Below are 15,746 nucleotides of genomic sequence, written 5' to 3'. Positions count from 1 at the left end.
TTATATCGCCACAGGGACTTTGGATGTAGTCAATAATAATTTTTAAATGGCCTTGTGGTTCATTAATGGGATTTTATAATTCTTGGGGAGTCAATATGACTATTATCTCACAACTGGGGCTCTAAATGTGTGGTGCGTAATGAAATTTAGTGAAATCTCAGGTGTCATTTAATGAACCCGTTAAATTACTCTAATATGTCTCTAATATTCACAGGGACCCTCTGCTTTGCCAGCAAAGGCTTTAAGTGCTGCTATTAACTGCTGCTGACTTTTCTTTTTCTTTCTCATTAAGAAGAGAAATACTTAAATACTTCCTCCGTTAGACAAAGACGACAACGTCCAAAGGAAGCAGGCTGTGAGTGTCCTCTTGATGTAATAAAATAAATGTTTTTGCGTTTGCACCTCATAAACATCGAAATGAGTTTATTTGATCAAGATTTTAAAAGTTTCCTGACCAGCAGCACCTGAACAGGATTTCACACAATTCTCACAACTCTCATACATTCAGAGGTGTATTGTTTATCACATATTCATCTTGGGAAGCTGCAGGTCCACAGACCGCAGCGTGTCTGTGGTAATGGAGCCATCTAGTGGCCAAAAACCAGTTTTACACCCAAACGTGGACGTGTGTAGACCTTTACCCCTCTTCCGTAATTTACTTAACACAGTGGAGTTAAATATCAGTTCATCTTCATTTGTAATCTTCTGGTATTTGTTGCTTTTTCAACAAAGGTTTGGTCCTTTAAATGGGATGTTGATCGTTAAATTGACTGTTTGTCAGTGTTGTGATCTTACTATATATGTGGCGATAAAGGTGAAGGATATCTGTGGCTGTGATACAGGGGAGATAATTTGCAAACATTTTAGACAAAAAACCTGCACCAAATGTCTATCTAGACAATATAAAGTCTGCAGTGTGTCTTCACTGTCCTTGCAATAAGGTATTTTTTTTAAGAAACCAACAGATGACTCAGAGTTTTGGCCCGTGATGCAGGTTTAGAAGTGAACAATGCAGGCAGTGAAGGTTAGAAGCTGTGGCCTGCAGTGGCATGTTTTCAGATTAATGCAGTTTCAACACAAGGTCTGAAAATATGTCATTCACTCATTAAAAAACTTTAAAAAAAAAAAATGTTTTTGATGCACTCATGCACTTTTGTCTTTTCTTTTATATTTCTATCTATATGTTTTATCTTGATTTACATTTTTTTGTAACCTGATCCTGAAGAAGTTTCCCAGAGTTTCATCTCCGCTTATGTATAAAATATTTTTTATGTTTCTTATTGTTGAAGTGACAAATTAAACTTGAACTTGAATTAGGTACCTGAATATTTTGAGGGTTTAGAAAAAAATTGAAGGCAAGATAATGAACAAATTCAAACAAAGGCTCAAACAACTGGATTTTTAGCGCCTTTTTCTTTATTCATGAACGCTGAGACGCCTTTTGAGACACTGACAATATACATACAGTTCTGTATTTTGGAGAATTTTGCAAACATTGTTTTTCCATTGTACTACTGTAGTCCATAAAAATGCACAATTACAATAATGAATGTGACTTTAATAAATTCTTAAAGACCCAAATGTAGCTTTTACACCTTAAAATGGTCTACTGAGAAATCATATATATTTCTCATAATTGCTTGCAAAAATTCTTCTCAGGTCACACCAGAATCAACTTCTGTGTTCAGTGGTATTTGTAGATAAAGGGGAAAACATGCAAAATAACATGTATGGTCCTTGAAAGGCCATTTAGTCAAACACCTGCTTGGACCCTCACTAGGGTCCCTCCATCATTTCACCCTCTTTCCTACAGAGTTGCAGCATTTACAGCAGAAGTGCAGCCTGATATGGCTGCTGAACTTCTTGTCTCTGATGCCGTAGATGAGCGGGCTGAGCAGACGAGGAAGCACATTGGTAAACAGGAAGCAGCTGAAGAAGATCTTGGTGCGTTCCTGGGGCCAAGTGGTGACTAAAATGAGGTTGAGGAAGGGAGAGATGTATGACAACATGCAGATGAGGAGCTGGACTCCATGCAGCAGGATGGTGTTGCGGGCGTTTCTGGCTGAAGCCTGGTTGGAGCCAGAAACTGCCCGAGCAGCGCAGAGGACCTTCAGGTAGGTGACGATCACAGTCAGGAAGACGAAGGAAAACAGAAGGACCTGAGGAGAAGACATGAAGACACAAAATCTGGGTTGTTTTAGTCTATCAACCGATGCAATTGACATTAAGTTAAGGAATAATAAAAAAAACACTGTTCAGTGGAATATAAAGCAAGAAAATCCATGAAATGATGATCAGAATTTCACCTGGACAACTGTACTTTGTGTCTTGTGGTACGGTGTGTTGTAGATATAAGTAGGGTAACAGATGACACTGCTTGAGAAGACAGAGAGGGGCTTGGTGGCGAGGATGATGATGATGTCTGTGAAGGCAGGAATGATGGAGATGCCCCAGATCAGTGCAATCAGAGCGTAGGCTCGCTGCACGGTGCAGATCTGGACGTGACGAAGAGGTCGACAAACAGCGATGTAACGCTCCACTGCCATGCCAGCGAGGTTCAGAGGGCTGTTCCTGGATCAGGACAAATAAAAACACTCATGATAATCATTTGTTTAATTTTTTTTTAATCCAGAGTTATTGTGCACATGTTTACTGGAGCTCAGATTGTGAAGTACCATGAGGGTTTTCAGCCTTAATGATCAACACAACATGAAACTGCAAATGTCCAGCTAGCATTATATTAACCTGTGGGATTTACCTCCATTAATTACACATCATAAATCAAGTAAATTAGTCTCAGAATGTGCACCACTAAAGCACAATCTAAACTGAAATTATAAGGACTTAAAGTTTTGTGTTACTAGAAGAAAGTGCAAGGCTACTGGAAACCAGCATGAAATTAAAATGTCTCATTTAGTTTAATTAATAAAGTAATATGATCTGGTATTGAAATAGGTGTTCTGGTTGTTCTCTGGGGCTATAGGCAAAATAAAATTAAGATGTTTATTCTATTTTGTGCACTATCCTTAATGGGTACTTGTACACTTAAATGCACAAGAAGTGGGAAGAACTGGGGCGCAGTTTTGCCCTGGGGCCCCTTTACAGGTTAATCAAGCTGCACTTCCAAGCAGTTTCCTGTCTTGTGGTGATACAGGCCTTTTTCTCAGTAGACATTATGACATGTTGGGAAAACACAGGTATGATAGATAACACAGTAGCAATTGCGTCCCATGAGGTGCGCCCGTGTCAGAGCTGTGGTGTTATATACTTCAATGGAAGAAAGACATTATTAATATTATTAGGTCTACCTGTGCTTTTCCTGCAATGAAAAGTCAAAATGTCTGCTGTGAGAAATAGCCACAAAGTTGTGCAGAATTTTTCATTTAATTGATGACTTTCCTCATATTTAGGCTACATTTCTTCTTCTTCTGTTGAGTCATCTGTCATGTTTATTTCAATTCTAGCCTAAAAAATTCCAAAAATGGGGCTGAGTTGCCACTTGTGGAGGGAATGACAGCGTGTAGACCTCAAATATTAGCTTTGTAAATATTCTGTATAATAACCATAATGATAGTTGGCTGGCTGATGCATAGTATGCACATTTACTCCTTGAAAGCTGTTTACTACAGTAGATTATATTTTAAAAGTCTGCTATAGCCTGTCAAGTGAAGATTCAGGTTCCAGACACACATACATAGTATCACATGTATATTGTATGATATGGTGATGCTAGAGCCAAGAAAAAAGTGTAAATCTGACAGAAGCACACATGCAGAACAATTGGGTTAACACACTCTCTTGAACACAAATACACACCTACGTACTTGTTGGTAGTGACTAAGATGAGCAGCATGATGCAGCAGGGTGCAAAACGCAGGGGGATGGTGTAGGTCATGATTTGCAGTGCCACAGAAACGGTGAGCATAATCATGTCGTTGATCACCAGATGGATGTAGAGCACATACCTGCAGGAAGTAGAGCAGGACAGAAGGAGAACAGAGAGGAGTAGTTAAAGGAAGAAAAGTCCAAGTGAGGAAAAGACAGCAGGAGACAAATATGCAAGATAAGAACAGGAAATAAAGGAAAGAGGACACAGAAGATAGATGTAATTATATTTCATAGATATTTAAGTTGTGCTCTGCTCCAAACAAAGTGAAAAAAAATCACAAATTCAGTCACATACACAGCAAAATATATCAACATATATGTACAACAGCAAACTCTGGCCCATTTTTATTCAGTTTTACTCTAAGAACATGGTCCTGTATCACCTGGGGTCTCGCTGGAAGACCTGACTCTTAAAGTAGGTGTAGACGAAAGCTCCATTGATGGAGTTGATGATAAAGCCGAAAGCAAAGGTGATGAAGTTCTTTGTGAAAGCATCGTTAAAGCTGTCCTGACGTCTGGTTGAGTTCATATTGCACCTCGTCCTCCTTTGGTGCTGAGAAACCAAAACTCAGTTCAGTCAGAGCTGGAAAAATAATTCAGAGTGACTCAGTTATTGTTTAGTCAATCAAAGGCCTTCTCAGTCCATTTCTACAAAATAATCAAAAAATGTAATTTAAGTGAATGAATAACTTAAACTTAAAACATAATTGCTTCTTGGTTTGCTGTGCTGCAAATGAGTCAGTTCACATAAGTTGTTTCATAAAGACTGGACTTCTCGTTTCACCTAATTAAGAGAGTGGAATTATAATATATAAGAGCAGAAAGAAGCTAAAAAGTGCCTCAGATTAAAATAAAATTAATGTTGTGTTTCATAAGAAAGATGAAAAAATTACATAGTAGTAGCAGTAAGATACATTAAAATATTTCCTGTACTGATCAATGATTTACCAAGAACAAGAGCAAAATGTCACTATTTCCAATATGAATGCTGTAAATAGAATCTAAAGAGATTTTTCTAACATTAGTTTTGAAATAACTGCATAATAAATGCAAAGCAAATAAAACAAATAAAAGATTAAAGACAATTTTTGAATATGGAGCTCTTGACTAAATGTAGAAGAATTGACTGTACTTTGGATGGTCTGTTGAATTCTCTTTGTTCATGGCTATAATAGAGTCTGTGTTAGGAACAAAAGCTTCACTCTTATTTCTCTTAACATCAACAAATAAATATTTGAAAAGACAACCAGTAGTAAACCTACATATCCTTCTTTCTCTTAACCCTCCTGTTGTCCTCGGGTCAAACAGTATCCTGACTAAGAAATTATGAATTATTTTAACTATAGTTGAGATCAGAGGAAAATATGTTGATGGATTATGGCAGACTGGTATATGTAAAAGTTTAGTCAGGATACTGTTTTAAAACCATTTCAAGTTTTTTGATGACAGCACATAATGACACCTGTTGTCCTCCCGGGTCAAAGGACAACAGGAAGGTTAAAATGTGGGGAGATGTGAACAAGCATACAGTGTTATTTATCTGGTGCCTTCACTAACTTTTTAAAAACTATATCAAACTTACTTCAACATCACACCGCTCTGGCCTGTGATGAGGAGCCTGGCCGACCAACTGTCTGTAAGAAATGAGAGGAAGAGAAAGATAGATGCACTTATATAGATTTCTATGCTAATACAGCAGTGAGATGAGATTATCTTGGAGAGGTGGGGTGAGCAGTTAGAGGGACTGAGGGAGGTAGATTTCAGTTTTCAGAATTTAAAAAGTTTATTATTTTGTGTACACTTAATTTTGATTTAGTGGTTGTAAAAAAAAACATTCTTAATTTTATTAATATGACCCAATACAAAAATAGGCTCATCATAGTCATGAATGTAGTCACAAAAACAAAAACAAAGGCGACTAAAAAGTTATCAGAAATCAGCTGCAGTTTGTCTTCATAATGAGACTCATTTTCAAAGCGTGAAGAGAAGAAGAGACCTAAATGAGATTTATTAATAATATATATTATTATAATAAGTGTACTGTGAACCAGTGAGCTGTGACCACAAAAATTTTCTTGTTCCAGCTTCTCAAATGTGAATATTATCTGGTTTCTGTGGTCCTCTATAATGGTAAACTGAATATCTTTGGGTTATGGACTGTTGAACGAGACAAATCAAGACATTTTAGACATTTTAGGTTGTATCTTGGGCTTTAGGAAACGGTGATTGACATTTTTCACCATTTTTTGACATTTCATGGACAAAATCAATCAATAAAGCAAATAAATCAATTAATCAAGAAAATAATCAACAGATTAATTGTCAAATCGTTAATCATTAGTTGCAGACCTCGAAGCTAAACCAGTTGCACTCACACCAAACAAATCAAACAACCTGGAAAGTTAACCATAGTTTATGTCACGTTGTTTTACTGGTTAAATGTTTTGTGCATGTTTTGTCTGCACTGAGTAATTTTATTACAGTGAGATCTATTGAAACTGTGGCATTATGTGTTGTCTCCACACAGACCCAGATAGCATACAGAAGTGGGCCACTTAAGGCAATCATGTGGCACTGCTGGCCTTCTTCTGGCCCAGACAGCAAGTAGCAAATATGGTCCAAATATCCCAAATCAAATGTGGGTCTTTTTTGGTAAAGATGCGGTGCTCTCAGGTATGTGTGTTCTGGATGTGGGCCAGTTCTGGTTTATCTGGTTTGTTCTTGGTTGACATACTGCTTGCTTGTGACCCAGATCTGGGATACAGGAGCAGACTGCCCAAGTGTATCATTCCACACAGTATGTGGGCTGGATCTGGGCCACAGCAAATTTGCTATCTGAGGACACAATCAGCACATTGGACAGAGCTCACCAGAGCTCTGTATTTTTTTTACCTACTATTGTACATAAAAACTAATTTTGCACAGATAGAGAACGTAAAACCTGGTTTCTGGCTTTAAATAATTTGCTCCAGGATTCCACTGGGTTCTCTTGGTGGATTATAAAATTACAGACAGGATCTAAACAAGACAAAATACTCATTTGCTCACTATGTGTCATATGCACCACCTCTGTGTGGAGTACTTAATGACCCTAATATGGATGCTTAACTGCAAGACTAAAACATCTCAGGTCTTATTATGCTTTATTTAAAGTGCTTTATAAACACATTTGAACAGCATTTGACATTCAGCTTCTGTATCCATCCATCCATCCATCCATCCATCCATATGTCTTGATCTTTTGATCGTATTGAGCTTATCTATATATCAGCAGAAACATTTGTTAAAAGCTGGCTTACTGTACACAGTGACATACATTTGATTCTGAAAAAGTGTTCATATTTCCAGCACTTGTTGCCTCACCATGTTTGCTGTATAAGAGACCATGAATTCAAACCAAATGAATGCCACAGAGCAATAAAAACTGTGAGCAACCTTCATCATCCTTCATTGATTTGAACTGAACCAGGAGCTCACAAGCAGCAGACTGACAGTCAGTTGGTCTTCTCTGGTGGTTTCCAGATGTTATTATTTCACCTGCAGGTTCGCTTTCAGTACCACTGGCCTGACCCTGATGATGCTGTGGCTCCAACAAGCCAGGTACCGCGTCCAGTACTTCCTGAACTGCTCATCTCGAAAACCATAGATCACGGGGCTCAGGAAACGGGGGATGATGTAGACGACCAGGAAGAAGATGTAACGAATCTCCAGACTGAGACGGGGGAAAAGGGAGATGAGAGCAGCCTGAAGGGAGGGAACCACATAGGCAAGCATGCAGAGCAGCAACTGAAACACAAGGACAAGAAACAAGCAGGATAAACTTAATACTTGTGATGATGGACTCAAATAAATATCCAACATTTACAACAAACAGTATACTTCATGATTCTCAGGTTGCTAACATCTTTCAACTGGTAGAAACATTGCAAATGAGTGATACTTTTTATAAATACTGAAAAGGTCAACAATAGTCAGAAAATGGTGAAAATACCTATCAGAATATCCCAGAACCCGCGATAGTTTTTTTGACTCGTTTCATTTATAGTCCAAGTCCCAAAGATATTAATATTTTTAGATACACACAGAGTTTCTGCCCTATGTGAAGTAAAAATCCCAGCATGAGAAAGTTCACCCACCTGCACTCCATGAAGCAGCACAGTGTTCCTCGCTCTCTTCACTGAGGCCAGGCCCATGGAGGCCGCTCTTGCAGTCAGCATGATCTTGCAGTAGGTGTAGAGCAGCGTCAGAGCCACGAAGGAGAGATACACCCCGTCAAACACACAGTTCTTGTAGTAGATGGACCGGTCCCGAAAGAGGAGCGAGTGGTCACAGAAAATAGAGGTTTGGAAGAAACTTGGAGGCTCCTTAACAATGGTGATGAGGAGGTCGGTGACGGGCGGGGTGGCGGTTAGGAGGAGGATGATGTAGATGAGGAGGAGAGTGCGAGGGACGGTGCACATCTGGCTGTAGTGGAGGGGGAAGCAGATGGAGACATAACGCTCCACAGCCATCCCAGCCAGGATGAGAGGGGTGGAGCGGGTGGTGAGCACTGCTGTCATGATCTGAGAGAGGCAAAATGGTCGTGTTGTGGTGGTCAGATGAGAGGAAAAGATAAAAAGTGGTAACATTTTACTTTATTAAGCATTTGTTAGCTGTATATAAATATTACAACTACACTATAATGTAGTTGTAAGCTGATATAAGGACATTTTTAAGTGTTTATCAATGTACAGTACTTCTTAACATTATAAATTCTCCTATGAAGACATATTTTATAATACAACTTACAACTGTGCTTTACTTTATTGTCATTATCTGTTTATTCACCAGAATCCAGTTATGAATACCTTTAAGAGGAGTTATGGTTGCTGACAAATACATTAATAAACACTTATATCAACTTACAACTACATTATAGTGCTGTGTGAACCATTTTAACGGTTTATATACTGCTTGTAGATGTGAAACAGGGGGGCTATTTAGCATTATTATAGTTTTAGTGATTATTCTGTAGATTCTGGATCACCAGAAGGCAGCAGACAGATGCATGGATCTTCCTGAAGATGTAGCTGACCACGTAGAGAGCTGTTACAAGGCTTAGCTGCAGAGCATCGTTGATCACCATACTGATGAACATGATGTACCGAGGGTTCTCATAGAAGAGGCTGGAGTCAGAGATAAACAAGAGCTGAGAGAGATGGACATGTGTGGCTGTGTGTGTGTCAGAACAGTATGATAACAGAAGGGATGCAACTCATGATTATTTTCATCAGCATTCAGATTCATCTGCTTATAATTTTTTTGATTTTGTTGTTTTGTTGTGTATAAAATGTCAAAAACAAAAAAGCTTATCAGGTAATATAATAAACTGCAAATCATGCAGCAAATCCTCACACTGGTGAAGGTGGTAACAGGGGATCTTTGCTTAAAAAATTACTTTCTACTTTAAGTAATGCTTACTGTCTGCTGGTAGACTAATTGATTAATTGACTAATTGTTTCAGCTCTAAATAACAGGATAGTTACCCTGAAGACAGTGGAGTCAAGTTAAAGCAGAGTGCTTATTCAGGAAATGACTTTACATTATGAGGTCAAATAGTCTGGGTGTAACATAGATACTGTATGTTAACACTGAAAATTGATTTATCTTATAGCCGTAGAGAGATTGATTGCATAATTTGTACATTTAGAACAATCAATAAATGTTTTACTGCAGCTTTGTGCCTGCAATTATCTGCAGGTGCTGCTTTATATATTGTTTCTAGATCTTTTACTGTGTTATGCAAAACACTGATGATTGAACATCTGTGTTCAGGAATAATCTCATGATGGCCGTGTGTACCTGTGTCGTAGGAAGGTGTGCACCATGGTGCTGTTAATGATACTGAGGGCGAGCCATACCAGCATGGCCACTATGTTCTTGGTGAGAGCATTAGAGAAGCTGTCTTTAGGCACGGTCACAGCGCCCCCTGTCAGTGGAGAGCTGGTATTACTCATCAGCAGGTCCAAAGGGTTGGAGGAGGTGGAGTTGAGCATCACTGACATCTCCTCCTCACAACCTGAAGGAACATAGAAATAAAAACTTATTGGGTTACAATTTCTACTCTCATTTTTTGATCGTAAGGACAATATCAAAGAATTATAAGATGCACTACAAGGCACACATGAGAGTACATGGATTCAAATTTTCAAATGGTTTTTACAAGAACGTTCATTGTCTGTGATAACATCTAATATCCTGAACAAATAACACAAAGACGTGCAGTAAGGAATGCAGATGAGTATATAAAATGCATGAAAGGTTTATATCTTTACTGAAATGGACTAATCTTTGTCATACAGTACATAGACAATACAGAAATTATAATAGAAAGGCAGAGTTATATTGAGATATTTTACAATATAATGTAAAGACATCCTGAGTCATACACACCTACAACCACAGATATCCCATTCACCTGTTGTCAGGTATTCATGGCTCACAGTGTTCACCCAAATCTGCAGTCAGATCAGAGGAAATCCCTTTATGATGTATTAAGAGCTATTAAAGTCCCATTAAAAACATTTTAGTTTACTGAACAATTTTGTTACAGGATATAGTAAGAGTAATATAATTCATAATTATAAAGACAAAATGTAAACATCTGAGACACTGTAACAGTGGGATTGTGGGACTCATTAGAATGTAAAATATTAGAAATACTATATTACAACTCCTGTTAACTGTTTCACAGTATAAATGCATACAAATACATCATATACAAACATAGACCTCTTATCATTCTGTATGACATCACATGAAAATAAAAATGTAGTTTTACTGCTGCATATTCACATATTCAACACTTTAATGTCCTGCAGTATTGATACGGTCAGAAGGACTGTAGAAGTTACAACATAAAACCTTTTCAAACTTTTTTAAAATGATAATGTAATTTAACATCAATATCAGCTGTATCATGAAGCTTTTGGAACAGAAAGTAGAGATAACAGTGATATTATATTCAGAGATGATAAAATGATTGACGACAGATCTCACCTGCTGAGTCACTGACAGTGTCAGCGACCTCCTCCTGCAGCCTGTTATCTCATATTTAAGGATTTGTATGGATGCTTGTGTGTGTGTGTTTTGATCAGGTTGTCATAGGGATAGAGTAAAGGTCATGATGTCACAGGTTATGTTATGGATTCCTGTAATGAGCGTAAGGAGACTTCTGATCCCTGAGCCAGTGAGGAAGATGAACAGTAGAAAAACATGTTAATTGATGCTAGTCAGAGCATTATTTGAATTTAAGAGAAGAGCAGAAAGCCATCAGCTGTTGGGTGTATTCAGGATTTTATTTTCATTTTTAATCTGATAGTTCTGATTCGTGTTGAAACTGGTTTTTAGAAAACTAATGAAGGACATTTTGACATCTGAGTTTTCTACTCTGGTATCAAACACCGTGAGCAATAATCTTACCAGTGTTGACCAGTCAGGTTCAGGAGGACAGAAGAGTCGAGAAATTAAACCACATTGAGACAGACTTCAAATCTAAACCACCAGTGCAAACAAGTCAATAAAAAAATAGAGCTAAAACAATCAGTTGATTAATCGATTAGATGATTGACAGAACATTAATTGGTAACTATTTTTATAATCAAATAATCATCTTAGTCATTTTTTAAACAAATATGCCCAAAATGTGCTGCTTTTAGCCTCTCAAATGTGAGGATTTGAAGCTTTTCTTTGCCATATATGATAGTAAACTGAATATCTTTGGGTTTTGGACTGTTGTTTGGACAAAATAAGACATGTAAAGATGTAACCTTGGACTCTGGGGAATTATATGTATGTATGAGACCAATATATTTTAGCCAATAATGAGACAGATTGATCTGAATGGTATCAGTACAGGATCTCAAAGTGTTTCACTCTGCCTCCCTGTGATTTGTAAAAACTAGAAAATGACATAAATAGGGATATTAATCCATAGCTAATGGATTTAATTGATTAAACCCCATTAGCTATAAATCATTTTATTTTATTTAACAAAAAGAAAAATGATGAATGTGTCATGTAGCAGAAATGTATTTAGATGTAGTTATAAAATGGTTTGTGCCACAGGGTCATGATCCTTTCCATTTGAGATTGAGATGCATGTGTGTGCTGCCTTGCTCTGCTCACTGTGGCAGCTTCAAGAGCCAACTGTCCTGATTGACAGGTTGGTGTTTTCTGTGTATAATATCATTATATTCCACAACTTATGTTTGGATACAGAGTGCAGTGCTGCATAGACCGGATATTGTATGGATGATTAGTACTGCACAGTATCCCAACCGTGTTATTATGGATCACACTGCTTTTCATGGCAAGACCCAACCTACTCTGCCTCTGATTGGCTTATCCTGATTATCTTACCCTAACCAGTCTCACTCCTCATGCCTAAACCTAACCAGCCCAACCAGTGAAGCCAACGAGTACTAGCAGAGTAGGCCGTGTCTTTCCAAGAAAAGCAGTGGGTTCTATATAATGCATCATAACCCCATTGAGTTGTTGTCTTTTTTGTTGTATGAGCAGGCTAGCTGTTCTAATATAACTGTGGCTCCATTCCTGTTGTCAAAAATCATTTGTTTCAATGACTACACCTGATATCATAGTTTAATTTCTACTATTTAATGTCTCAGTTAGAAAAAATAAGATGTTTTTCTCTTGCATTTATATGAACAGGCATATTTCTTCCATAAAATTCTGGAAAGTTGAACAAATAACCATAACTACAGCGTTATTCTTTTTTGTAGCAGAGGTACATATAAATAAAACATTTCTTACTGACATGAACCATCTTGCCATTATCAGTCGCTTTATTGTGACTCTATAAATAAATTTTGAATGTTAATTAAATATTTATATATTTTTTACAATAACTAAACATTGAAAATCAAAATTTCTGGTTAAATAAAGATTGAATACCTTTATTTAAACCCTCTGGCTATATGATCTGTTATATGCTGTCTTTGTCCTGTGCGGCCACTTTCTGCACTCTGACTCTGCATCTGTTGCTCACAAAGTACATCTTCAGGTACTTCCTGAACTTTTTGTCTCGGACACCGTAGATGATCGGGCTCAGGAACCGCGGCAGGATGTAGACGATCAGATAGTTGGCGAATCTGATTTCTAGGATTCGGCCGGGGAAGATTAGATGCAGGACAATCTCCACGCTGGGGGAGATGTAGGAGAGCATGCACATGGCCAGCTGGGCCCCGTGGAGCAGGATGGTGTTCCTGGCTCTCTGGGCTGACACCTTCTCTGTGGAGAGGGCCCTGGCTGCAAACAGGATCCTCAGGTAGGTGAAGACCAGAGTCAGAAACACACAGGAGAAATAGATGATATCAAAAGCTTGTCTTTTGTATGCCAGGATCGGGTCTTTGAACACATTCTGGCGCAAACAGAACACCGACTGATGGAAGAAGCTCAGGGACTCAGTCGCCAGTGTGACAAATAGATCTGTAATATCCGGAGCCACACATATAAACCAAATCAACCCGATGACAATGTAAGTCCTCCTCACTGTGCAGATGTGGGAGTGCCGTAAAGGTTCGCAAATAGCAATATAGCGCTCTATGGCCATACTAGCTAAGTTGACCGGGGTGTTTCTGGTGGTGAAGACAGCCACCAGGATAAAGAAGCAGCAGAATGAGACATTTAACTTGTAGAAGATGTAGCTGAGGACAAAGAGCGTGATGGTGACAGTCAGCTGGATGGCGTCGTTGATCACCATGTGGATGAAGAGGATGTAGCGAGGGTCTTCATAAAAGGCCTGGAGGAAGACAAAGGGAGAAAGAGGGGAGTGAAGAATGTAGTAATGCAGCTGGTTAGAGGTTCGGGAAAGAGATAGAAAGAGATAAAAAGAGATTAGTCTGATTATTGGTGTTGTTGGTGAGCTGGAAATAATAAATAAATAATTGATTGTAATATAATATCAGTTGTTAATTAACATGTAGTTTTCATGAGCAGACGAAGAAATAATCCTCAGAGTCTTGAAGTATGAGGCGTGATTAACAAATGTTAGACTAAACATTTTCTTGATTATTTGATCATTAATTATCATTAATTCTCCAATACATTTGAAAATAGACAAAAATGACTTCACAGTTCCCAGTCCAAGGAGTTCAAGGTGATGTCTTCAAAGTGATTTGTCTCAACAACAGTCCAGAGGATAATTAGTTTACTATAAAGTGAGACAAGGAAAGACAAGCAAATCCTCACATCTGAACCCTTTTGCTTGAAAAATGCTTTAATGAATTATCAAATTGGTGGCTGATCAATTTTGTGAGATAGTGAGAGAGGTAGTGTTGATAGAGGGAGTGAGAGAAAAAAGACAGAGGTCACCAATTGTGTTTACATGCATCTATTTTATCTGTTCAGCTCATTGTTTTCTCCTGTTGGCACTTCAGCTTTTTATTAATCTGTTACATAATCAGCAGCTATTTGGCAGATTATTCTAAGCAAAAGAGTAGATTATTTACTACAAAAGTTATTTTCATTATCTATTAATGTATTGATTAATTGATTAATCGTTTAGTCTATAAAATGTCAGATAATAGTGGAAATGCCTGTTGTAATTTTCCACAGCAGAAGGTGACATCTTCAAATGTCTTGTTTTGTCAGAACAACAGTTCAAAACCCTAAAATATTCCATTTACAATAATTTAAAAACACACAAGAGCAGCAAATCTTTGCATTTGAGAAGCTGGAACCAGCAAATGTTTGGCATTTGTGCTTAAAGAATGACTAAAGCGATTAATCTATTATCAAAATAGTTGCTGACTAATTTTCTGTCGATTGATTAATTGATTAATTGACTAATCGTAGCAGCTCTATAAAAGTGCAGTGAATAATGCCCTTTTGAAGCATTAAACATACCTTTTAAATATTCCATGTTTGAGTCTTGAAATCAATATAGAGGTAATCACAACGTGTCTAGATATTAAAAAAGTACTACATTGCTATCATTTTTCATCAGTTTTCATAATTTTTATGTAAAATGTTTGAATGACTGTGGTGAAAACTGACCAAATGTGTTATAGGGTTGAAAAAAAAATAGTTTTTTTTTTTCATTCTTGGGTATTTGTGGATTAAAAGATAAATCTTTTAGTTTAAGTGTCTGATAATAGAATAAAATGCCCTTCACATTTTCCCAGAGCCCATGGTTACATCTTCAAATTGCTTTGTTAACAACAGTCCAAAGCTCAAAGATATTGAATTTACAATGATATAAAACAAGAAAAGCTGCAGAGTTTTACATATGGCTGTGTGTGTGTGTGTGTGTGTGTGTGTGTGTGTGTGTGTGTGTGTGTGTGTGTGTGTGTGTGTGTTGCATGTACCTGGTGTCTAAAAAAGGTGGCAACCAAGGTGCCATTGATATAACTGAGGATGATCCAGACCAGAACCACAATCAGGTTCTTCACAAATGCTGTGGTGAAAGTGTCTCTGACGAGCATAAACTGAGCAAACAACAGAGGGAGCCAAAGAGAAGGAAATAGAAATGACTTCAATTCACATACAAGGATTCATCATTTATCATCATTCAGTCACTGTTTCCATCAGCTGACCCCACTGACTCTTGTTTGAAATGTACTGTTGATATAAAAGTAAAAGTATAAAGTGTAAAATTTGGTGTGTTATGAGCACAAACTGCAGAAGACTTAGGAAACATGTTTAACTGATCTAAATAACTGTCAAAATGAATCAACTTTCAGCTCTACATGACAGTAATCTGGACCAGGACACAGAAAGAGCTCAGTTTGAGGTTTAATATTTAGATAAGAGGTACAAGACCAGGCAATAATTTAGTCACGTTGTGAGGACAACGATTC

The 15,746-nt window shown here is 37.7% G+C and overlaps 3 protein-coding genes across 3 annotated transcripts; all 3 read right to left on the bottom strand.

Moving 5' to 3' along the window:
- Positions 1-1,790: 1,790 nt before the first annotated feature.
- LOC122980504 (odorant receptor 131-2-like) lies at positions 1,791-4,417 on the bottom strand. Its single transcript, XM_044348568.1, has 4 exons — positions 4,272-4,417; positions 3,825-3,965; positions 2,307-2,571; positions 1,791-2,159 (listed from the first exon to the last, which is right to left on the bottom strand). The coding sequence occupies exons 1-4, from the start codon at positions 4,415-4,417 to the stop codon at positions 1,791-1,793; spliced, it is 921 nt and encodes a 306-aa protein (XP_044204503.1).
- Positions 4,418-7,127: 2,710 nt separating this feature from the next.
- Positions 7,128-9,048, bottom strand: LOC122981373 (odorant receptor 131-2-like). Its single transcript, XM_044350071.1, has 3 exons — positions 8,915-9,048; positions 8,025-8,450; positions 7,128-7,674 (listed from the first exon to the last, which is right to left on the bottom strand). The coding sequence occupies exons 1-3, from the start codon at positions 9,023-9,025 to the stop codon at positions 7,417-7,419; spliced, it is 795 nt and encodes a 264-aa protein (XP_044206006.1). The 5' UTR covers positions 9,026-9,048; the 3' UTR covers positions 7,128-7,416.
- A 3,759-nt stretch (positions 9,049-12,807) lies between these two features.
- On the bottom strand, positions 12,808-15,371 carry LOC122981266 (odorant receptor 131-2-like). The gene is made up of 2 exons (XM_044349917.1): positions 15,255-15,371; positions 12,808-13,687 (listed from the first exon to the last, which is right to left on the bottom strand). The coding sequence occupies exons 1-2, from the start codon at positions 15,369-15,371 to the stop codon at positions 12,872-12,874; spliced, it is 933 nt and encodes a 310-aa protein (XP_044205852.1). The 3' UTR covers positions 12,808-12,871.
- Between the last annotated feature and the right edge of the window lie 375 nt (positions 15,372-15,746).

Source organism: Thunnus albacares, chromosome 4 (assembly GCF_914725855.1).
Source record: "Thunnus albacares chromosome 4, fThuAlb1.1, whole genome shotgun sequence".
NCBI lineage: Eukaryota > Metazoa > Chordata > Actinopteri > Scombriformes > Scombridae > Thunnus > Thunnus albacares.
This window is presented reverse-complemented; position numbering and strand designations above follow the sequence as displayed.

What these genes read in the sequence shown, in the direction of transcription:
- LOC122980504 (XM_044348568.1), bottom strand. Translation starts at nt 4,417, where the DNA reads ATGAACTCAACCAGACGTCAGGACAGCTTTAACGATGCTTTCACAAAG. An exon ending in GTCTTCCAGCGAGACCCCAG is followed by an intron (nt 3,966 to 4,271) that starts GTGATACAGGAC and finishes TACTTCCTGCAG; the next exon opens with GTATGTGCTCTACATCCATC. An exon ending in CACAAAGTACAGTTGTCCAG is followed by an intron (nt 2,160 to 2,306) that starts GTGAAATTCTGA and finishes TCTTCTCCTCAG; the next exon opens with GTCCTTCTGTTTTCCTTCGT.
- LOC122981373 (XM_044350071.1), bottom strand. Translation starts at nt 9,025, where the DNA reads ATGTTCATCAGTATGGTGATCAACGATGCTCTGCAGCTAAGCCTTGTA. An exon ending in CATCTGTCTGCTGCCTTCTG is followed by an intron (nt 8,451 to 8,914) that starts GTGATCCAGAAT and finishes TGCCTCTCTCAG; the next exon opens with ATCATGACAGCAGTGCTCAC. An exon ending in TGCTGCTTCATGGAGTGCAG is followed by an intron (nt 7,675 to 8,024) that starts GTGGGTGAACTT and finishes CTTGTGTTTCAG; the next exon opens with TTGCTGCTCTGCATGCTTGC.
- LOC122981266 (XM_044349917.1), bottom strand. Translation starts at nt 15,371, where the DNA reads ATGCTCGTCAGAGACACTTTCACCACAGCATTTGTGAAGAACCTGATT. An exon ending in CCACCTTTTTTAGACACCAG is followed by an intron (nt 13,688 to 15,254) that starts GTACATGCAACA and finishes GTCTTCCTCCAG; the next exon opens with GCCTTTTATGAAGACCCTCG.